Here is a 24,423-nt window from a genome sequence, read left to right on the forward strand (position 1 = left end):
AATTGTATATTGTTATTATTTAATTCTTTAACGTTGAATTTGTGAATATTCAGACATTCATAATTTCAATTAATAAATATTTATAGCTAGAAACTGGATGGCTTTTTATTTTAGTATCCGATGGCAGATTTACTTCCATATCTGGCCGTACTCTCTGCACCCCTCCTTACATGTGATGCTGTCCTGGTAACCCCCCCCCCCCCCCCCCCCCCATTCCTCATCATCATCATCACCATCATCATCATCATTGCAACCCGTTCAGCTCCACACCATCCTCCTCCCCATCTCTGTGTCAGCCGCTGGGTTCTGCACCGCCTCCTCCACCGTACCAGATAACGGATATCAGCCCATAAAAACCGTAAGTGTTCTGTTTTTTTTAAATTACATTTCTCTATTTGCTGCTGTGCTCGGGGATGCCGCACAGTGACGCGTGCGGATCCCCTCAACAGCAATAGATGCTCCAAGTTGAAATGCCCGCTGCAGGAAACCTTCACGTCATTGAACAATTAGAAACAACATTAAAGAGGAGTGTAAGCAATGTTCCTCTGTCACTTTAGAGCGTTCAAAGTCACCGAGGAGGCCAGCCTACCGCTATGAATGATTCTTTTAATTCCAGGTAGATGTGGATGATTTCAGCCTCTCATACAGTTTATAGCTCATAATAGGGCAGCTCATTAATCTATAGGCCTTTGTGACGTTGGCTGATACAAATATAATTGGGCTTTTATTTGACATTCCATCACGTTAAGTCTACGTGTCATCTGTCCGATCACTGACTATACTCCCGCTGTGCACCTGACTCTTTAAATGATGATCCATAATGTCGCACAGACACAAAATACCACTGAGCTTGAACTCTTCCTATCCTGTTAGAAGCGCTGCATTCATATTAAATACATATCTTAGCCTTTCATGTTGTTCAAACTGAGTCGGCAGTCTCTCACCACTGTCACCAAAATGGAGAGTGGAGGCAGAGCCGAGGCCGGGCTGTTATACAACCGCATTTTCCCTGGGTCTCTGTAAATCATAAATAAGTCACAGAGTGTGGTCTTTACCTACTCCATATGTAAAGTTTCCTGAGATAACGTCTGTTATGGATTGGCACTATAAATAAAATTGAATTGAAATCATATAAGAGAGAAAGAAAACCAGCAACAATGAATGTCAGTGAGGCGGGATAACCGATTACATAAGGGATGTCAGTGGCATTGTGTGCTCTAGTAGCTCTATTGTCTCCTGAAAAAGTGCCAGACAGTTGGATAGTCCTATAGAGCCACGTGGTGTGATCTTTTTTTGTTTTTCACTGCAAGTCAGAAAACATTTGATTACCAAACCCTTTACCATTGTTGGAATATAGAGTCAGGGGTGCAGATCCGATGTCCGGATGGGGTTGGGGGGGGGGGGGGGGGGTGGGGTGGGGTGGGGGTGGGGGGGGTTAGTATTTGTTCTCACATGGAGTCATTACTGTTCTATCTATCTATCTAACAGTCAACAGAGTATCACTGCTTACTGAACTGTTATATTAGTAAATCATCATTTACTGAACTGTTATATTAGTGAATCATCATTTTAACTGTTATATTAGTAAATCATACTTTTACTGAACTGTTATATTAGTAAATCATCATTCACTGAACTGTTATATTAGTAAATCGTCATTTTTCTGAACTGTTGTATTAGTAAATCATCATTTACTGGACTGTTATCAGGAAATCATCATTTTACTGAACTGTTATATTAGTAAATCATCATTTACTGAACTGTTATATTAGTAAATCATCATTTTACGGAGCTGTTATATTAGTAAATCATCATTTTACTGAACTGTTATATTAGTAAAGCATCGTTTTACTGAACTGCTATGTCAGTAAATCATAATTTTACTGAACTGTTATATTAGTAAATCATCATTTACTTGAATTACAATAACACTTTTCTTTTTTGTAGTGTGAAATCGAATTTTATTTTGTCTTGTGTGTAACCATTCTGCTTTTGTGCTGCCATCTTGGCCAGGTCAGTTTTAATCTCAAGGAGTTTTTTACCTGGTTAAATAAAAGACACTGATTGATTGATTGATTATCAATATATTGACAGTTTGTGCCTGCAGGCCAAATATGACAGGATACCATGTCTCATTATGCATAGACCACTGATAAGGTCAGTGGTTCTCTAACTGAGGCCTTGGAACCTTCAGTGATCTGTGTTTTTGTGTAAGCTGATGTATTCTACCTAAAAAAGAAGTAGTATGATTGTCCTCTAAGCACAGTTTTATTACAGTTTTTCTAAGACCCGTAATGAAACTGGGATCCACTCTTCATCATCTCTTTCTGAGCACAACAGAACTCTTCTCTTTGTAAATATGTTCACACAAAGCTCTCTTGGATGAACTGTTTTAAACAAAAGGAGAACACCTATATACAGCTGCTTTGATTTGATTTGATTTATTAAATTGTATCACAAATGTCTTATACACATGAAAAGACATCAAATACAATTGAGGATAAAAACATAATGAAGTCCAGGACTTGTTTCCATTGTGGTCCTCAACACAAAACATCAGGACAAGACCAAACACTCACAGAGTGTGTGATAATCAATAAACTTTTTTTTTTTATCTTAAATAAAAATAAAAATGGAAACCCTAACTGGCCCCATGCTCCATTCAGCTCCCCCAGGTCTTGATTCTCTTTTTAAAAGAGTTCAGGCTGGAAGTTGCTTTAATTTGCCAATCTAAATTGTTCCACTGAACTGCCCCTGTATAGGGAAAGGTTCCATGAGTACAAATATTGTTTGTGTCCCTTACTTTAGTAATAAGACACAACAAAACATGTTGGACACTACCAAGCAATATTTTATGGATCATATTCAGCCTTGACATAACAACACATGACTCAACAGGGAGCCAGTTGAGCTCAACAAATTGTGACTGACCTATATGAGACCTATGGCCCAAGTTCAGAATGACTCGTTAATTAATTCAATTAATTGTACTGTAATAATAAACTCAGCTTGCATTTTTTTTTATCATGGGAGAAACATATTCCAGTACTACCCAAAGGTGCTTTTATTTATACAGCAATTATTTGTATCCATATACAGTATGTTGAGACACTCGTTTTGCTTTGTCAAGTAGATTTAGTAGAATTAACCACAATAACAAACAAGACCAAATCTCCAATCCTTAGTACAAGATAAGGACATTCTAAAGTAATCAAAAGTACAAACAGTACACATTTCCACTTCCCAGTTGTACCACTAGTGAATCAGAGGATGGCATCAGAAGTTGTGACTACTGTCAATGTCATACATACTGTATAGTACGGACACTGGTGCAAGGGTGGATATGATAATGCCATGGTAACAGACATAGGCACATTATGTATGTTCAGATTAGCATGTTGCTTGAACAACTTTGTGTTCATATTGGGACAGTGATTATGGTGTTAGTGAAAGGGAAGCAAATGATGACAGTAACAGTGTCACTTCTGATAAGACTTCACTATTTAAAATGGACACTGGGTTTTAGTCAGCAGCAGTCAGCTGTGGATTTCTGGCTTTGGTTCCTGCACTCATCATGATGTCTCGCCTTTTAATGCCCATCCGCTCGTCCTCCTGTAAGTGTTTTAGACATGGCCCTTCCTTTACTCAAGGGCTTGTGTTGTAACTGCTTGTATTTTGTCATTCTGCAGCCTCCAAACCAGGATTGATTGTGTTTTGGACTTTTTCTATCATTTACTCGTGGACTGGTTCCCTTGTGTAGAGGATTGTGTGTGTGTGTTATATAGAACTGTGTTGTTGTTGTTTTTTTAAACATTGCTGTTCATTAGTTTTGGAATAATTCATCTATAAGTTGATAGATAGAAATGTTTGGATAATCAGTTAAAGGTTGAATATGTAGAATCTTTATTAACAGCTATATTTATATTTTGTCGGGTTTGACAATGACTTTCTTTCCCGTTGTGTTTCCATGGTAGCAGCCAATAGCGTTGGGCAATGTTGCTTTCCAGGGTTGTCTGTTGTTGGGTGCAGCTACTGTAGGCTGGCACTGGGTGAAAGTAAGAGTTTGCCAATCCTGCAGCTGCTTCGCAGCCTCAGTGAAGGGGGCGTTATTTGTCCCAGCAGCTGAGTGACTGGAGACAGGCAAAAACCAGAGTCAATAAAGGCCAAGCATTCACTCCATGGACTGAGAGAAAGGAGTTCAACTGCATTAAAACGCACATCCCTGTGGCTACGTTTCTCCTTGATCGCTATCACGCTTTCATCGTTACTGAGGTAAAACGGCTAACGCTAACGCTAACCGTCAGTCAAACTCCTCTAATACTTGTTTTTATGGTGTGATTTGTCTGAGGGGATGGGTTCAAACAGCCTCAAACAGGCTCTTGTCTCCTGTAGGCTACTGGCCAGGGTCTGACCAACCTGGCAACCCGACTGCTGGAGTTATTATTTGTTGCTGCGACAACAATCTTGAGACACTAGATGGCGGTGTTCTGCTCATCGTCTAGATTTACCCTCTAATATAGTAGTAAATCCATTACATTAAGACAATACATAACATAAACAATAATGTGCAGATGAATCAATAATGACAATAATCATTTCACCTGCTGCTCATTAATTTGGATTCATGTTTGTGGAAATATGTAGGCACATGTTTATTAGAGATGGGAGTGCTAAATTGATATTTTTTTTAATTAGTTAGCTGATTGAGGGGAAATTAATCAACGACAATTTATGGTATTTGCTTACTTGTGTTAGTCTTTTATCTAGTTTACGCTTTGTTCCAGCTTCTACAGTGTGGTGATTTGATGGTGCTAAATGAATATCTTTAGATTTGGGAAAAGACGGAACTGTATTGTTGGGTCTACATAAACCATAAATAAGTCATAGAGAGTGGTCTACTCCATGTGTCCAGAGATAACTTTTGTTATTGATTGATTTAAATTTTATTTCAAACATGTAAAAAGGGGGGAAAAACAGAGATTGTCAAAGAAAATAACGATGTTTCAAAAAAATGGAAGCATAATTAGATACATGAATGACAAACATTTGCTGAAAAAAAAGCATGTGCTTGTTGAAGAATGTTGCACTTATCTAATCCCACCCCTTTTCCACTACTTATTTTAATTAAGCTTCCTTGATCATAATAAATATTATTAACATTTTCATTTATTATTACTTATGTATTTTTTTTTCTTTTTAAGGTATCCAAATATATATTTTTATATAAATAAAATGTATTACTTATATGTTCATATCAAATATATACTATAATATCTGTAGTATAATACATATAATATAGTATAGTATATATGATAACTATAATCATTTCCTAAAAAGTAAATACAAAAAATAAATAAAAAAAGAATTAACAACAAACTAAATAAATAAACAATTACCACCCTATGATCATCAAACACCCTCATCACTGTACCCTGTGAGAATAATTTCCTTTAACCTCTTTCTGAATAGTTTCATGTTTGGACATTGCTTGAGCTCTTCTTTCAACCTATTCCATAGTTTTACTCCACTGACAGAAATACAAAAAGTTTTTCTGGTTGTGCGCACCTTTCTCACTTTAAAATGAAACAATCCCTGTAAAAAATAACTCCCTTCTCTTTGGGTGAACAATATTTGCCGTAAGTTTGTTATTTTTTGCTTTAACCATTATTGTACTGTTTGAAATTCAACCAGATCTGTCACTTTGAGTATTTCTGACTGTATGAATAATGAGTTTGTATGATCCCTATAACCCGCATTATAAATTATACGTATAGCTCTTTTCTGCAGAATAAACATTGAATGTAAAGTACTTTTGTAATTATTGCTCCAAACCTATATACAGTAACTTAAAGAAAGTGAATTGGCACTGTAAACTAAATCAAATAGAATTAAAGACATGCCTTTTTATACATTACATAAACCACTTTATAACCATTAATCAATTATTCGTGAAATAACTCCTCAGATTCAAGGATGAGGACAATGTTATGGACAGACTGAGGCAGATTGGGTTCGGTCTGCTGTGCTGTGGGACCTGCTCACCAGGGCATGTCTTCTCTGTTTCTCCTTGCAGTTATCATGTCCTCCGTGCTGCAGAAGTTGATCAGCCCTCTGGCCAGCAGCACCACTGAGCCTCCCAGGAACAAGGTGACGGTGGTCGGGGTGGGACAGGTGGGCATGGCCTGTGCCATCAGCGTCCTGCTACGGGTAAGACACACAGACATGTTCAGCATGGATTTCTTACAACGCATAGAACATTCTAAAGAAAACAAATATCATTTTTGAAATATGTTGCCAAATATACAGTAAATGGTTCAAACTAATCTTGTTCTTGTCTCACTCTTTCACATTGGAATGTTATTACATCAACTAGATCTCTGCGCTCTGAGAATGCAGGGCTACTCGTCGTTCCTAGAGTCTCCAAAAGTAGAAGTGGAGGCAGAGCCTTCAGCTACCAAGCTCCTCTCCTGTGGAACAAACTCCCAAATTTTATTCGGGCGGCAGACACTGTCCCCTTATTTAAGAGTAAACTTAAAACTTTCCTTTTTGATAAAGCTTACAGCTAGGGCTTACGATAAGACTTTATTCTGCTTAATTATGCTGCTATAGGCCTAGTCTGCCGGGGGATAATACTTTTCCTGATACTCTGAGCTTCTCTCCTCTCTGTCTGTACCATTCATGTCTCATCAATGCATGTTACTAATTCAGCTTCTTCCCCAGAGCTGTCTGTGCTTTGTCGTCTCGCAGGTCTCTGCTGATCGTGGTGGTGCCTGCTGCCGTGGTCCTACATGACGCTTCCTGCTGCTATTATCACTGTTACTCATATATACTATCACTAGTTTAATAAACTATAAAATTTGTAGCTGTATCGTAGCTGCTATTGCCACTACTCATCATTGATCATGTTTGCCACCATAATTATTATCATTACTATAAATATTATTATAGCTACTGTTAGGCTTTGCTTGCATCTCTGAAAGTGTGTCTGTCTGTCTCTCTCTGTCCATCTGTGTGTCTTTTCTCTCTTTCCCTCTCCTTTTCTTCCTCCCCAACCGGTCAAGACATATGGCCGTCCTCCACAGAGCTTGGTCTGTCCGACGTTCCTGCCTGTTAAAGGGAAGGTTTTCGTTGCCACCGTACTCTACAGAGGAATTGTTGGGTCTATGTAAATCATAAATAAGTCATTGAGTGTGGTCTTTACCTACTCTGTAAAGTGTCCTGAGATAACTTTTGTTATGATTCGACACTATAAATAAAATTGAATTGAAAATTGAATTGAATTAGCATTTGCCCCATCCAATATGTTATTCTTGGCCTGTTAGTAATTTTTCAATACAGTATAATTTATCTCTATTTGTTTCCTTTTGACATGCTTGTGGACGTTTGGGTCATAAAAAAATAATTATTAATAATTTTGAAATAATATTTTCTAATTTCTAATGCTAATGCTTATGACATTGCCAGAAACAATGAATGTATGGATGGATGAGTGCATGAATGAATACAGATCTAAAAATATAATACAATAAAAGCTTAAGAAAAAAAACACAATATTAACTTACAGTAAGATGTCCGAAAAGGAAGAGGAAGAATCAAAAGGTTATTTAATCTTTCCCCTTTTCCACTTCTAATCATAATAAATGGCTTCATAATAATATCATAACACATTCTTTACAATAACAATGAAATATTCAATTCACTTCAATTCAATTTCATTTATAGTGCCATATCATAACAGAAGTTATCTCAGGACACTTTACAAACTAGGTAAAGACCACACTCTATGAATCATTTATGATTTACATAGACCCAACAATTCCCCCCTAGAGTACGGTAGCAACGAAAACTATCCCTATTACAGGCAGGAACGTCAGACAGACCCAGTACTGTGGAGGATGGCCATCTGTCTTGACCGGTTGGGGAGGAAGAAAAGGAGAGAGAAAGAGAGAAAAGACGGACAGATGGACAGAGAGAGACAAAGACAGAGACAGACACACTTCCAATAACTATAATAATATCTATAGTAATGTGAATTTGACTTATATGTTATGGCAGTTAATAAAGCAGAATAGTAGAAACAAGCACAGCTAAGGTTATAGATTATAATAGTAGCAGCGTCATGCAGGACCACGGCAGCAGGCACCACCACGATCAGCAGAGACCTGCAAGACGACAAAGCACAAACAACTCTGGGGAAGAAGTTGAATTAGTAACATGCATTAATGAGACATGAATGATACAGACATAGAGGAGAGAAGCTCAGAGTATCTGTAAAAGTATTATCCCCCGGCAGATTAGGCCTATAGCAGCATAATTAAGCAGAACAAAATCAGCTTAAAAATTGCTAAGGGCTCGTAAGCCCTAGCTGTAAGCTTTATCAAAAAGGAAAGTTTTAAGTTTACTCTTAAATATGGGGACAGTTTCTGCCTCCCGAATAATGTTCCCTTCACCTCAGTGCATTTTGGCCATATACTAAATCTGGAATATTGCTACTATAGTGATTCAGTTTACCTGGAGTAATCCATTTATCTTGTTACAATCTCAGCCAAGTATTAAATGTGCAGTCGGCAATGTTTGTTTGATTATATTCACTGAAGCAGACACTCTGCTCCGATAGAACAACATAAATCATCTGGTTTTAGAAAGAAAATGAGCCTCTACGTGCACCTAGAGCCTGTTGTTTGTTTAACAAAAATCCACTGCGTCCACTCAGCACAGTTCACAGTTCGTGCACACGCCACAGATCCCCCCTCCCCCCTCGACCATGTTACAATATCACATGTATACACCTCAAGCTAGGCATACGCTAAATGACATTAGCAGTTGCTATCTACGAGTAAGTTACCCCAGCCTACCTCCATGTAGCGTGTGATGCTGTGTATCGATGAGAGAAGACACTGCCCTGTTCACAGGAATCTGGTGCACGCGCACTGACGAGCACTCAATGGGAGGGAGAGGAGTAGCTCTGTGGTAGAGGGGGAGGGGCGTGAGAGTTTAAACATTTGAAATTTCACTGAGTCAGCTCGATCTGCCAGACTTGCCGACTGCAGCTTTAATAGACTGAGTGGGTCTTAGTACATACTGAATGCCAGTCCTTTTATAAAATATCTGTTTCTAGGTTCTCCCTCCATGCATTCTGTTGGTAATCAGAATTCTCAGGTGAATTGGACAGTAATAGATTTTATAACTCTGATACAGCACCTTTGCGTAAACTACCCTTAGACACCCTATTTCCTAAGTTAGAATTTAAAGGTTTGATGAGAACATTACTTTAAGTTTTTGAGTTGAAGGTATTTGAATAAATATATTCTAGCATATCTGCATCTAAATTCTTCAAATGACAGCATGTATGTATGCATTGTATGTTTTGGATAAATACAAATCCCAATGTTTTTCTACTCTTCTGATGCCCATATAGGACTAGCTTATGTGATTATAAGCTAGGTTCTTAGGGACGTTGTAAATCTTTTTACTTCCAATCACACCTTGATCATATTTTTAACAATTGGATTAGAAGTTTGTTTAATCAAATTTTCCAATGTATCTGAATATACAGTACATACATGAGTAGAGGTAAACTTCCCTTGTTCCAAAATAAAACTAATAAAAGTTCCAGTTCCAGTACCATGACTATATTGCGTTCTCTGGCGCTGCCTCAGCTCCCGTCGTGTTTTTTAAATTTGTAATTTGTTGGTTCAGTCTTTTCGTTTGTTTTGTCAAATGAATCACCTTCTGTGCATTAACGTTGAGACAATGGCCGACCTATGTTTTGGTACTGTTCGCCGCGTTTTTCTGTTACTTTTTTTACTTTTTGTAACAGAGAACCTTGCCGGTAGTAGTGGGGGCATTTTCTTACACGCGTGAAGAGCTGATTGACTGCAGCGTCGAGGTTCCCGGTTACTGTTTGGTACGTGGAGACAGAGATTGTTCCAAAAGTCGGAAGAAGAAGGGTGGTGGGCTTGCCCTTTATGTGCGTGAGAGGTGGTGCAATCCCCAACATGTCTCTGTACCCCAGACATTGAACTGCTGGCCGTTGGAATGCACCCGTATTATCTGCCGAGGGAGTTCACCTCCAACATCCTCCAATGTTATCGCTGTCTTCATCCCCCCGTCAGCTGATGCAGCGGGGGCCTGTGAAGTTATCAGCTCTGCCACCGCAAAACCACAGACTTAATATTTGGGTGCATGCATGGTTATTATAGAGGATTTAATCATGCCTCACTAAACAACACCTTAAATAATTTCCATCAGTATGTTGACTCCCCCACCAGAGACAATAAAACATTGGATTTATAATATGCTAATGCCATGGTCGCATATGCCGCCACAGCCCTTCCCCCCCTCGGCAGGTCAGACCAACCTGGTCATGATGACCCCAAAGTATGTCCCTCTTGTGAGAAGGCAGCCTGTGCACATCAAGACAGTGAGGAGGTGGACACAGGAGATCGCTGAGGCACTGCAGGACTGCTTTGAGTGAACAGACTGAGATGTATTCTGAGCCACATGGGAAGACATTGATAAAATGACAGACTGCATTACGGATTATATTAGATTCTGCGAGTACACCACCATGTCAGCCCGGACCATTCACTGCTTCTCCAATAACAAGTCCTGGATTACCAGTGACCTGAAGGCACTCCTGACCAACAAGAAGAGGGCTCTCAGGCTAAGAGACAGAGAGGAGCAGAGGAGAATGCAGCATGAACTCTGAGAGATGCTGAGGATGTCCCCCCAGCGTTCTCCTGTCTGTACAACACCTCTCCATCTGCCCCCCCCCCCCCATCCTCCTCCAATGATGAGATCTGCATCAACCCCCGCCCAACAGTGACTACAGGCCAGGTCAAGAGGCACCTGGAAAGACTGCATCAGCGAAAGGCTGCAGGACCTGATGGCAACTCTTGGACATGAGAGTTCTCATCTAACTCTCGACAAGAACGTGAATGTCACCCAGGATCCTGAAGATCTGCGCCAGCCAGCTGTCGCCTTTACTTGGACATCTGTACAACCTGAGCCTCAGTCAGGAGAAAGTCCCATTGCTATGGAAGACCTCTTGCTTGGTCTCAGTCCCCAAGAAGTCAAGGCCAGCAGACTACAGACCAGTCGCCCTGACATCTCATTTGATGAAGGTCCTGGAGAGACTGGTCTTGGTGCAGCTGAGGCCACAGGGGAGGATGGCAGTGTCCTGTCTGACATGATGGTCAGTGATACAGGAGCTCCACAGGGAACTGTGCTTTCTCGCTTCCTCTTCACATCATATACTACTGACTTTCTGACGACTCAGCTGTTGTCAGGTTTGTAAGGGGAGGGGATGAGGGTGAGTACAGGACACTGGTAGGCAACTTTGTAGAGTGGTCCGATCAGGATTACCTGAGGCTGAATGTGAGAGATGGGGATCAACTTCGGCAGGAAGAAGAGGATGCCTTCACAGCCACTACAGCTCAGGGGGGGAGGTGGTGGAGGAGGTGGAGGACTACAAATACTAGGGAGTGGTGATCGACAACAGACTGGACTGGAAATCTAACACAGAGGCTGTGTACAAGAAGGGGATGAGTAGACTATATTTCCTGAGGAAGCTGAGATCCTTCCACGTGTGCAGCAGGATGTTGGAGATCTTCTACCGGTCGGTTGTTGCCAGCTTCATTTTCTTTGCTGCTGTGTGTTGGGGCTGCAGCATCAGAGCCAGTGACACCAACAGAGTTGATAAAATCATCAAGAAGTTTGGCTCTGTACTTGGTCTCAGGCTTTTTTTTTGAGTCTGTGGTGGAGAGGAGAACGCTGTACAAACTGCCATCATAGACAATGTTCAGCACCCTCTCCATCACACAGTGGTCAGACGGCGGAGCACCTTCTCACACAGACTGCTCCAGCTCTACTTTCGAAGGGACAGATACAGGAAATCTTTCCTGCCATATGCCATCACACTGTACAATAACAGTTGAACTGTTCACAACAACACAATCAGAAGCACCTTGTGTTTATTCTCATAATCTGTCCACTGAATCTTAGATTATTATATGTTTACATTTGCACTACAATTAGTCCACTTATTTATACATGTTATTTTTTAGGTATCTTTTATAATGTATTTCTATATTACTGTTTTGATACGTCTGTGTGTAATGCTGCCGCTACAATTTCCCAGCTTGGGATCAATAAAGTATTTCTATTCTATTCTATTCTATTCTATATGGTAAGTATAGTAAAGACAGTGGCATTCTAGCACCATAATTCTTCCATTTGACAGGACCTGTGTGATGAGCTGGCTCTGGTGGATGTGATGGAGGATCGTCTCAAGGGAGAAATGATGGACCTACAGCATGGCAGCCTCTTCCTCAAGACCTCCAAGATAGTCGCTGACAAAGGTCAATACTTGCTGCTTACATACAGCTGCACTGCATATGAGAAAATGTCTCCAGATATCACTCTTCACATGTCGTTTCACTTTCTCTCCTCTTCTTCTAGACTATGCAGTGACAGCTAACTCTCGGCTGGTTGTGGTGACGGCCGGTGTTCGACAGCAGGAGGGCGAGAGTCGCCTTAACCTGGTGCAGAGAAATGTCAACGTCTTCAAGTCCATCATCCCCCAGATCATCAAGTACAGCCCCAACTGCACACTCATCGTGGTCTCTAACCCTGGTGAATACAATAACACATCTATGGGGTTGTTTTTCCATATATTGGATATATCACATACCAGTAACTCCTGATACTTACACACCCTTCACAGTTGACGTGTTGACCTATGTGACCTGGAAGCTGAGTGGTCTGCCCAAGCACCGCGTCATCGGCAGTGGCACCAACTTGGACTCTGCCCGATTTCGCTACCTGATGGCTGAACGCCTCGGCATTCACGCCAGCTCTTTTAATGGCTGGGTTCTGGGAGAGCATGGAGACACCAGTGGTGGGTACACATGATGACCAGACTGCGGTTCTTCATTACACTTAATCATAGGGATAACTATCACATCTTTATTATCTTCAGGGTATCATCTCTGTTGATGCTGCAATTTAATGTAATGAAATCAGTGCCGGGCCGTGCATTTCAGACCTGCGCCTGCAGCGATGCCCTACCAGTCTTAATCCATCTCTTAAAACCATAATTATGATGCCATGGCTCTACACATTATGCATTTAGAACAAAACGCAGTACAACTAGGCGTTGCATCACCTTAACATATAGTCAAGTACAACAGAGTTATATTACTCTACTGAGTTTTATTCACTCCACCGACAGTATGAGCTTTAACAAGTTTGTTCACAAAACAGCGTCAAATCAATTCAATCAACCAACCAGTCACGTCGCAGCCAAAGCAGCGTCACAGAAACATTTGTTAATATATTTTTAACAATAATATTAACTCAGCAAAATAAAGAAAGCTGCAAAAGTCCCCAACTAAAATACAAAACTAACTCAACTATAAGCTGTACTGTCACGTTCATTTGCTCCATGTATTCCACCACAGGCTCACGCGCCATTATATATCACACAAAGGCATAATTTCAGAAATAAATAAAAGGCTTTTAAGGTTTAATACAAAGTTGTATTAAGTCCACCAACACTATAGCGATGAGCTTTAACAAGTCTGTTCATTACTAAATAAAATGGGGAAAAGGCATACAAATCTAATAAAATATAAAGTGCTTTGTACTCACTCAGATCAAGTGTGTTTGAATAATGCTGAGTCAGGCTTGCTAGCGTCGGGGTCGGACGGCCTCTCTTTACAGTGTCTTGCTTATCTTGAAAAGTTTTTCTAGAGAATGAAGTTGTAATTAAATCTGCGATCAAATCGTTATCTTCGCCTCCTTCAGCCATTGTGGGTTGAATAAACTAAAACAACTTGTCGCGCTACACAAATTAGAAATGTCCTTATTTCCCGTTTATCACATTGACATGTGTGCTCAGGTCTGCTTTGCATAGCTCTGCAAAGCTCTGCCGCTCTCTAGCGCGTATCCAATCAAAAGACGTGCACGCAATGACGCTGTAGGCCTGCTAGCAGGCGCCAGTGAACCCAACTTGACGCTGATTGGTTAATGCCACAGGTCCGTTATCATTGACTTTAAGCTGCCATGCGCCTGCACTCTTGCTTCTGCAGGCTGAATAATAATTGGATAAAAACTCTAACGTAAACGCCACCTCCCCAGATCTCGACCTGGGGCTGGAAGCAGAGCAACCAACTTAGGAAAGCTATGAAATGAAGAGTATAGACTATGGGGAACAATTTAACACATATTTGTGGAAAGAATATATATTAAAAAAATATATTCCTGATTATGTTTAAGCCAGCAGTGAAGGCCTTGCTGGCCTTGAGGGTCCACCACTGAATGAAATGTAATTTCATTTAAAAATCACATGCAGTGCAATCCTGCCCAGGAATTAATTTTAATGTCTGTCTGACATTCCTGCCTGTTAAAAGGAAGGTTTTTCGTTGCCACTGTGCGCAAGATTGCTGGATGAATACTGTATATAGATATTATTGTTATTAAATATATTGCAACCTGCTGCTTATGGAGGAATTGTTGGGACTCTGTAAATCATGAATAAGTCGTAGATTATGGTCTTATCCTAACCTGACTCCACCAGATGGATTGATTCCCATGGAAATCCCATGGGAACTCTGGTTTGGAGATCTTTTAGGAAGGGGTGAAAATACTGGTTGCTGATTGTATAAACCATCTGTCTCTTTCTCTGCCGCACATTTCCGGACTGATCTGAGAGTAAAATACAACTGTGCTCAAAAATCAGCATGGTCTCATGAGGCTAGTCTTGACCTACCCAAATGTAAAGTGTCTTGAGATAAGTTTTGTTATGATTTGGCACTATAAATAAAATTAAATGTAATTGAAAACTGAGTAGTTTTATAGCAATTCTTACCTTTCTGTCATTTTAACACTTTTCTTTTGTATCTTAAAATGCTCATAATAAGTGTGGAGCACACTTCCGGAGCTAAAAAGAGATAAGATGGTGGTGGAGTTTGAGTTATCAGTTATTACAGTTCTGTAATACTATTTTATTTGGGTGTTTCACTAGTGTTGCTCACTTTCTCAGTGCACGCGTCGGGGGAGGGAGTGTCAGAGGTCAGGCAGGGGGAAGAGGGTGGGACCTTGGAGGGAGGCGGAGTTGTTCGTGTTCAAATTTTAGTAGGTGTGTGTGTGTGTGTGTGTGCGCGCGTGTGTGTGCGCATTTGTGTGTAAATGGGAGAGAGAGAGAGAAGAGAGAGAGAGAGAGAGAGGGGGGGGGGGGGAGAGAGGTATAAAGCATGCAGCAAAGAACCACAGGTCGGAAATTCATCCAGAATCAGTGCACAGATTATTTTCTGTGTTGTGTTCTACTTCTCCATCTTGTTGTGGCGTCTGTATGACCACACGTAACAACCCACTGAGAGCTACATCCAATCAGCAACTGGGTATATCTCGGGGGACAAAAGAGGCCCGGCTCTCCAATAGGGCCTTTTTCTACTCGGTCAAAAGGCCTGCTGAGGGTCTCACATGCAAATTACAGGCATTTTTGGCAAGATAGACCCGCTTCATTCTGGGTAGTCAACCACATTGGAAACGCACCTTATGTAAGCACTGTACAAAGGTAGTGTCGTGTAGCACAACCACGGCTCTCTGCTAAAAACAACCACACCTTTGAAAAAAATACTTTAAGTTAAAAATAGTGTTAAAATCTCGTCTTATTTATTATTTAAAGTTCTGCTACTGGTTTACAAATCACTGAGTGGTTTTTGTCTTTAGTATAAACCCATTGGAGCTCTGAGATCTACTGACTCAGGTCAGTATGGGGGTCAGATAGTGGAGCACAGAGTTCATGGTGAAGCAGCATTTAGCTGTTATGCTGCACACAACTGGAACAAACTACCAGCAGATCTGAAATCAGCCCCAAATGTGACCATATTTTAATCCAGGTTAAAAACATTTCTATTTTCATGTGCTTATAGCTGAGCTCTTTTTAATAACTTTAAATATTATGTATTTTATTTTATTTTACTTTTTTATTCTTCTTTGCTCCTGCTTTTAACTGTGTTTTCATGCTGTTTTAAAAAAATGTTTTGTCTTTATGTAAAGCACATTGAGTTGCCTTGGTATGAAATAAAGATGCCTTGCCTTGCCTATCTTGTTCTCGTGAACCCAATATTGTGTACCGTCTTGTCTTGTGAGCTTCACGTCTCGACACAGCCCTAGTATTCACTGTATGGATGTGTTTGTGTGTGTATTTTTCAGTGCCAGTATGGAGTGGTGCTAATGTGGCTGGAGTCAACCTGCAGAAGCTGAATCCTGATATTGGCACCGATGGTGATAAAGAACAGTGGAAGGCCACTCACAAGGCTGTAGTGGACAGGTACAGTTTATCTTGAGTGTATGTAAGAGAAACAAGGTTAGGATTGAGCTTCAGAAAACGGGATTGGGAACTAAATGTCTAATATCTGGCATTTACATAGGTTTCTCTTCCATCACACAGACATTTGGGTGTCATATTTTTTAGCAATTAAGCTTAACATCCAATTAAACATCCAGGAGACTGGACTAATCTGATCACAAAGAGGTCTATTAGAGCCAAAGTCAAGGGCCTTGTTTCAGCAAGCAGCTTTAACAAACTTTTTAACTCTTAACTCTGAGGGGACTAATCATGAGATGGAAGACTCTGAACTCTGGTCCTGAACATAAAAAGCCATCATCAATGGAGCTCTGATACTATGATTCACCATGGCAACAGGTAAATCAAAGGCAAAGCCTCCATTTTAATACCGTAGATGTAGAGATATGAATGCATGTATATGCAGGCTGTGCACATTTATCTTTAAAGAAAAAGAGCCTTAGTGAGAGGAGGGAAAGTGTTTATAAGTTAAAGTGTAATTGAGTGTAAAAAAGCGTAAAATCATCCCAAAGTTCTTTTTTGGCAAATACACTCATCAAATAAGCTATCGATTTTTTTCGTGTAGCAACTTCTAATGGAGCAAATGGCTAACAGTGGCTAACAGTCGCTTACATCAGAATGTGGCTAACACTGATTAGCTCGGGACAGTAAAGGTCTTTTTTAACCACTAATACTGCTCAAAATAACAGCAAACCTCTGCAGTAGCATGATAAGAGTCCCTACACAGAAAACAAAGCATCAACAACCCAGAGATGGGGACTCGAGTTCAAGACTCGAGTCACACTTTAGTCACACCCAAATATGACTTGATACTTTTCTTGGACTCGCCCCCCAAAGACTTGAGACTTCGAGATTTAAGACTTGTGCACAATCTTTTTATTTATGTACTTTTTGGAGCATTAACATCAGGAGCAGAAAGTCATTCTCTCCCACAGAGATGAGTGAGCGGCCACACTCCACCGATGACACGGAGAGAACATCACCTGCTGCCGCTGCTGCTGCTGACAGGGGTGGAATTAGTTCTAAGTTGGATAGCCTGTCCAAATATCCAAATTAAACTAACTTCACCTCGGTCTGCTGCTGCAGTTCCATTGCTGAAAACAAAAGAACCACAGAATCCACAGAATGTCTGTGTATTAAACTCATTCATAAGCTATCAACGTTAGCTTGCTACTAATGCTAGCTTTGTGAGCGATCGACTTTTAGACTGGCGGTCATTGAATTACATTTTTTTGAAAAGTGTCTCCATCTGCTGGCTTACGCCGTTAAACCGGGAGAAATACACGTTCATTATTAATATTAGCTAAAGGCAAGTTTACATAACAGGTTTATTGTTGACCACATTAATGTTTCTGCGTTATTAGCTTTAACCGTTTCACTGCGTTTGAGAGGCTTAAGGATTTTTTATTTATTTCACAGAAAGAGCTGCTGACATTAAACATCTCTTTTTTTCAGATTGTCCTGAGACAGACAGCAGCACATCTGACAACGTTTCTGATAAACAGAATGAAATGAGAACCAATACAAAATACATGACTAGAATAAAATAAATAAATATATATATATATATATATAATACAATAAATAAATATATATATATATATATATATATATATATATATATATATATATATATATATATATATATATATATATATATATATATATATATATATCACATAAGTGAAAACAGCAAATATACATCCAAATCGACCATAATCATGAATATATCAGTCAGAATATCCACAGCCAGATGTGTCTGCCTCCAGGTTATTATCAAATGTCTTAAAATCCTCCAATGAGAGCAGGACCTGGAGTTTCAGGTGTGTCTGTAATTAGTTCAGGTAAAGGGAGCAGCAGACTTTCTTTATTTATACATTAGGTTATAAACTGTCATTAGTTGGAACTTTGTGTAATTATACAATGCGGTTGTACTCCAGCTCTATTTTATTATTTCTAAAAATCATAAGAGACTTGACTTGAACTTGCTGCTCCCCCTCATAGACTTGAGACTTGACTCGGGCTTTCAAAAAGTGACTTGCTACCATCTCTGCAACAACAACGTAGTTAGAGAACCCAGAGTTCATTAAAAGAATATTTTGAAAGACTTGCCTACTCCGGGGGCTCCTTCCTTTTGGACTGACTTTGGTAATTGACCTGAATGGACTTTACTATGAGAAGCTGGTACAGGAGCCAGTAGGTAAGTCTTCAATAAACTACGGGTTTACTAACTACGTTGTTGATGCTGTGTTTTCTGTGTAGGGACTCTTCTCATGCTACTGTAGTGGTTTGGTGTTATTTTGAGCACTACAAGTGGTTAAAAAAGATGTTTTTAATGCCTTCACCGTACTGCCCCGAGCTAATCAGTGTTAGCCGCATTCGGCTGTTAGTGACTTGGCTGTTAGTGACTATCTCCGTTAATAGTTGTAACACGAAAAAAAATTGTCTCAATGGGATATTGGATGAGTGTATTTGCCGAAAAAGACTCTGGGATGATTTTACACCGGAATAACACTTTAACATAATAATGCTTTATCTGTGTTCTCCGATAATTCATCATTTAAATATGTAGTTGAAGATATAAAATATATATGTAGGCTGCATCAAAGACACAGTGACATGACTGTAAGCTCACACTGATACATTAATGCTGTATTTGGTGATTTGCACTACAATACAGTAGATTGAAATGTTAAGGTGTGTTCACACCGGGCCGCGACAGATGCGACAAAGCAAAAAAAGAAATGCGAGTAATGTGTCGCATGATCATATTTATCATTATATGATCAAGCGACACGTTTGGATCAACAGGCAGTTAGCGAGTACTGTTGTGCTAAATTAGTAGCTTGTCCAGGTCTGAATACTTCTAAAAGAACAGGAATGAGCTCTCAGATGAAGTGTGTGGCCTTAAAAGAGCCGTTGTGTTTTAGTGAGAACAGACCGTCAGTGATTTAACCTCCTCCGGTAGATCAGACCATCATACGCTTCACTCTGTAGTGATGGCTTTCTTCTTCTTCTTCTTCTTCTTCTGAATTTCTGGGAGACCAGATGCCTAAGGCACGTTGCTGCCATTCACAAGTCAGAGTTATATCCATTATTTTATTATATCCATAGGAAGAGACCGGTTTCCCTGATGCAGTCAAGGACTGCAACAATGGCGGCTTTAGTGATCCCCTGGATGTAATCATGGACAACTTGATGACGCTTACCGCACTCTCAACACTGATTGGCTGACGCGCCACAGTGTCACACGCCTGAAAAGTTAAATATTTTCAACTAGCCTGTTGGACACATTTGAAGCAACATCGATGTCGCTTCGGGCGACGTGTTCCGAGCGATAAGAGCGATGCGATGAAGCAATGAAGCGTCCATCGCGTCTATCGCCTCATTGCGTGTGATGCTTAAAGTTGAACAATTTTAACTTTTCAAGCGACATCGCGTGAAGCTTTGCCACGACAGTCAATCAGTGTCGGGATTGCGGTAAGTGCCATGGAAGTTCTCTGTGAAATATCCAGGGGCTCACAGGGCTCACCAAAGCCGCCATTGTTGCAGTCCTTTGGGGAAACCAGGTTGTTCCTATGTATATAATATAATGGATATAACTATGAAATGTGGGTGGCAGTGACGTGCCTATAGGCATCTAGTCTGCCGGAAATCCAGAAGAAGATGAAGAAGAAAGCCGTCAGTGAAGAGTGAAGCGTATCCCGGTCTGATCTGCCGGAGACCGAGCAGCACCTGTACAGCTTAAAAGTTTAAAACACTGCAGGCCTGATCTCACTACAACACAACGGCTCTTTTAAGAGCCACACACTTCATCTGAGAGCTCATTTCTGTTCTTTTAAAAGCATTCAGATCCCTGTTAGCACTAGCATAACTTCCATTTAGCACAACAGAAGAGTAGGCTGAGCCGGGGGTTAGCTTCAGTTAGCAAGCCGCCTAGGCTGCTACCTGCGATAGACGCGATGAAGCGATGATCAAAAATGTGACAAATATGATCAAGCGACGCAATACTCGTGTTCCAGGCGATTTAATCGGTGTGAATGCATGAAGACATCTATTTGGATCTTTGCTCAACAAATGCTGATCATGATCACATGATCAGACTAAACCCAGTCTAAAATGAACTTTCAACCACGACTGCCCACTCAGAAATATTAACATATTATCTCCAATTTTATAGAAATGATGTTCCATCAGTGTGACTGATTACATCATGAGTGAAAGAGATCGTTATTATTTGGTCCTACTATTAAACCTGAGATTGAACACAATAAATATTTAAGTAGAACTGCTCGGCTGACAGCTGAGTCGCAATGGCAATAAAAAAGGACATGCAGAAGTTCTATTCACAGTTGTATTGAATGTTTGAATGTGAGGGCAGCAACTACTGAAATGACTGACAGGGCATAAAACAGAAATTTTAGAGCATCCTGAGTTAAAAAAACTAATATCCAACCAAGATTTTGATTAATACAGTAAACCTTTGATACAGACTGAATGAATGAAGTGATAAAAGCAGCGTGTCTGGTGGAGGAGAAAGAGAAAATCAAGGTTTTGTTGAAGAAATGCTGACAGTGACTATTTTCTGAACCAAGTACAAATCATTTCTATGTGGGTTGGTTCACTTAAATTTAATTTTAAACTGCTATCATTCACTTGAATCCAGTTTAGATGAGGAGACACAGCCAGAGATTTGAAGTCTGTAGTTTTACCTCTCAAAGCAAAGATCACATTCTGTCATGGCCATCAATAGAGATAAAACACGAGGCAAAAGGATTTAATATGTCGCTAAATGATTAAGTGGTCTGATAACTGCTATCATGTACATGACCATTGATGCTCTGTGTCATTGTTTAACATTTCTCACAGAGCTGTGAGTGCTCGTGTAATCTGAGGCCAAGAGTGATTACAGTTTTAGTTCAAGTGGCCCCAGGAGAATGTAACCTCCAACCCTGGCAGTGTTAATGTCAATTCCACTCACTAACAGCCTTTCAGAGCTCAGGCACATGCATTAACAGCTGTGCATTAGGCACAACCACTCACTTATGTGATTCATTGTTCATTAAAGAACCTAAACAATACCTTCGACTTATACCTACAACTTTAAATGTTCAGTTCATAAAATAAGATAATTATTTATTCCTCCCACAAAGGGGAAATTTGCAATTTGCATTTAATGTTGATAAGGTTCAAACCCTGCAAACTACAGTAGTGACTACAGTACAATAAAAATGTCCCAGACCTGGAGGAGGTCTGTGCTCTACTCCGACTATTTGAAATTTCTATTTCAATTATTTACAAAAATGTACACGCTATTATTATATTACCAGTCCTGACTGACTTAAAATAGATAATTTATAACTGGTGTTTTTGATCATCATACAAACACCAGCTCATGTTCTGGTAAAGTTAATGTCTCCAGCTCATGTTCTGGTAAAGTTAATGTCTCCAGCTCATGTTCTGGTAAAGTAGTTGTCTCCAGCTCATGTTCTGGTAAAGTTCATGTCTCCAGCTCATGTTCTGGTAAAGTAAATGTCTCCAGCTCATGTTCTGGTAAAGTTAATGTCTCCAGTGCATATTCTGGTAAAGTTAATGTCTCCGGCACATGTTCTGGTAAAGTAATTGTCTCCGGCTCATGTTCTGGTAAAGTTAATGTCTCCGGCTCATGTTCTGAGAAAGTTAATGGCCCTCATTTATCAAACGAACGTACGGCAGAAAAACGTGCGCACGACCATTTCCTGGCAAACTTCGGCATTTATCAATTTGGACGTGAGCGGGAGCTACGATCAAATCTCACGTCTGGTCTGAGGTCGTGTACGCAAATTTGAGCCTGTGTATTTGCGGTGCAGCACAGCAAAACCTGGCTGAAAATAATGAACAAACCTCAGCTGTCATTAAGCCTAAGCAGTCACATATTAAGAACAGATCAAAACGGATTCTTAAAACGAATAAAAAAAAAAAATTGTGGTTGGAGCGATTGATTGTACTCATGTGCGTCTGAAGGCACCATCCATGAATGATTTCGATCTCATCAATTGCAAAAACTACCACTCGATAAATGTGCAGGTGATTTGTGATGCCAAGCTATCGCTTTTTAACGTGGTGGCCAGGTGGCCAGGGGGGGACACACGATTCTTTTATATTTTAAAACAGCTCGGCTCCAGCCCCCCGCGACCCCGACAGGGACAAGGTTGAAGATGAATGAATGAAAAGGAAAGCGCACTGCAGAGCCAAAGTCATCTCCTCGGTTAGTGGCTACCCTCGATAAATTGCATTAAATCAAACAAGGTATCAGATGATTACCATTTTGGTATGGTTCTTCTAGTTGACAAAGGTCTAACGGAATACCTAATAACCCCGCTGGCAAACCCCGCTACAGAGCAGGAGCGCAGGCTCAGCAGTGCGCACACACGCACAGACACACAGACGCACACACGCCACAGTGGAGCGCTGATTCGGGTTGACTGCCTCCGTTATTCTTTTCCATACAGCGTTTTTATGGGCCCCCTTTATTCCACTCTTAAGACTGCCAAAAAACACATCTTTATTTTGCTCCATCTTGGATGTCAGGATGCCAATCTGTGTGTCGGAAAAGTGTCTTTTCTTCCCAGCTTTTCTCCGAACCAGGAATATTTAAGGGCGTAACATGTTAATGACGATCGAATTCAGCCGCTGCATTTATCAAGGTCCGCTCATTCGTACGCTGAGATTGGTCTGATAAGAATGTTTCATAAATCACACGTGGGTCCTGTCATACGACCAATTCTGCGCTCAGATCTGCGCCCGTTTTCACGCAAGATTGATAAATGAGGCCCAGTATCTCCGGGTCATGTTCTGGTAAAGTTAATGTCTCCGGCTCATGTTCTGGTAAAGTTAATGTCTCCGGCTCATGTTCTGGTAAAGTTAATGTCTCCAGCTCATGTTCTGGTAAAGTTAATGGGCCTCATTTATCAATCTTGCGTGAAAACGGGCGCAGATCTGAGCGCAGAATTGGTCGTAGGAAAGGACCCACGTGTGATTTATGAAACATTCGTATCCGACCAATCTCCGCGTACGAATGAGCGGGCCTTGATAAATGCGGCGGCTGAATTCGATCGTCATTAACATGTTATGCCCTTAAATATTCCTGGTTCGGAGACCTCGCCCACTGAGGTCAAAATGTAGAAGAGAAACGCTGGTACGAAAAGAAACACACAGATCGGCATCCTGACATCCGAGATGGAGCAAAATAAAGATAAAAACACTGTATGGAAAAGAATAACGGAGGCAGTCAACCCGAAGCAGCGCTCCACTGAGACCCGTGTGCGCAGGGTTGGACAGGTGTTGTACCCTATTCAGCACCCCTGCCGTGAAATGCACCCCCTCGCATTATAGGTTATATTCTGGATCAGAAGGCTGTTGTTTCCACCTATAGGAGTAGTTTATATACAGGTAACCCAATTAAAAGCACACACTTTTGAACCTATGAATTGCAAGAAAAACTGGGATTATATTTAGGAAACGCTAAGTCAAATACATCCAACTTGCTCAAAAGATCCATTGAATTAATTTTGTAATTATGGCTGCAGTATATTTCCACAGAACATACAACAAGGTGTTGTTTTGTGTTCGCTATTATCCAAGTTTGTGATTTTAAACTCTAAAAAATAGTTTAAAGACTGTAAGTAACCAATGTTCTGACCGTTGTGGGTTACCTGTGTATAGACTACTCCTATAGGTGGAAACAACAGCTTTCTGATCCAGAATATCACCTATAATGCAAGGGGGTGCATTTCACGGCAGGGGTGCTGAATACGGCACAACACCGGCGCTCTTGCTCTGTAGCGGGGTTTGCCAGTGGGGTTATTAGGTATACCGTTAGAGGATAACCTTTGTCACCAAGAAGAACCATACCGAGATGTTAATCATCTGATACCTTGTTTGATTTAATGCAATGTATCGAGGGTAGCCACTTACCGAGGAGATGACTTTGGCTCTGCAGTGTGTCTTGCTGCAGCCGCGCGCCAACACATTCATTCATTAATTCAATGTCGGGGTCGCGGGGGGCT

The 24,423-nt window shown here is 40.5% G+C and overlaps 1 protein-coding gene across 1 annotated transcript in view; it reads left to right on the forward strand.

Annotated features, from left to right (window-relative positions):
- The first annotated feature begins 256 nt into the window (after positions 1–256).
- Positions 257–24,423, forward strand: part of ldhba (lactate dehydrogenase Ba) — a 29,134-nt gene continuing 4,967 nt past the window's right edge. Inside the window, exons 1-6 of the mRNA XM_083934715.1 lie at positions 257–358; positions 6,074–6,207; positions 12,245–12,362; positions 12,463–12,636; positions 12,728–12,901; positions 16,222–16,339. Of these exons, the coding sequence (XP_083790841.1) occupies positions 6,079–6,207; positions 12,245–12,362; positions 12,463–12,636; positions 12,728–12,901; positions 16,222–16,339 (713 nt within the window). The 5' untranslated portion in view covers positions 257–358; positions 6,074–6,078. The remainder of the gene's footprint in view (positions 359–6,073; positions 6,208–12,244; positions 12,363–12,462; positions 12,637–12,727; positions 12,902–16,221; positions 16,340–24,423) is intronic.

The sequence above is a fragment of the Echiichthys vipera genome (assembly GCF_963691815.1).
Source record: "Echiichthys vipera genome assembly, chromosome: 20".
Classification (NCBI taxonomy): domain Eukaryota; kingdom Metazoa; phylum Chordata; class Actinopteri; order Perciformes; family Trachinidae; genus Echiichthys; species Echiichthys vipera.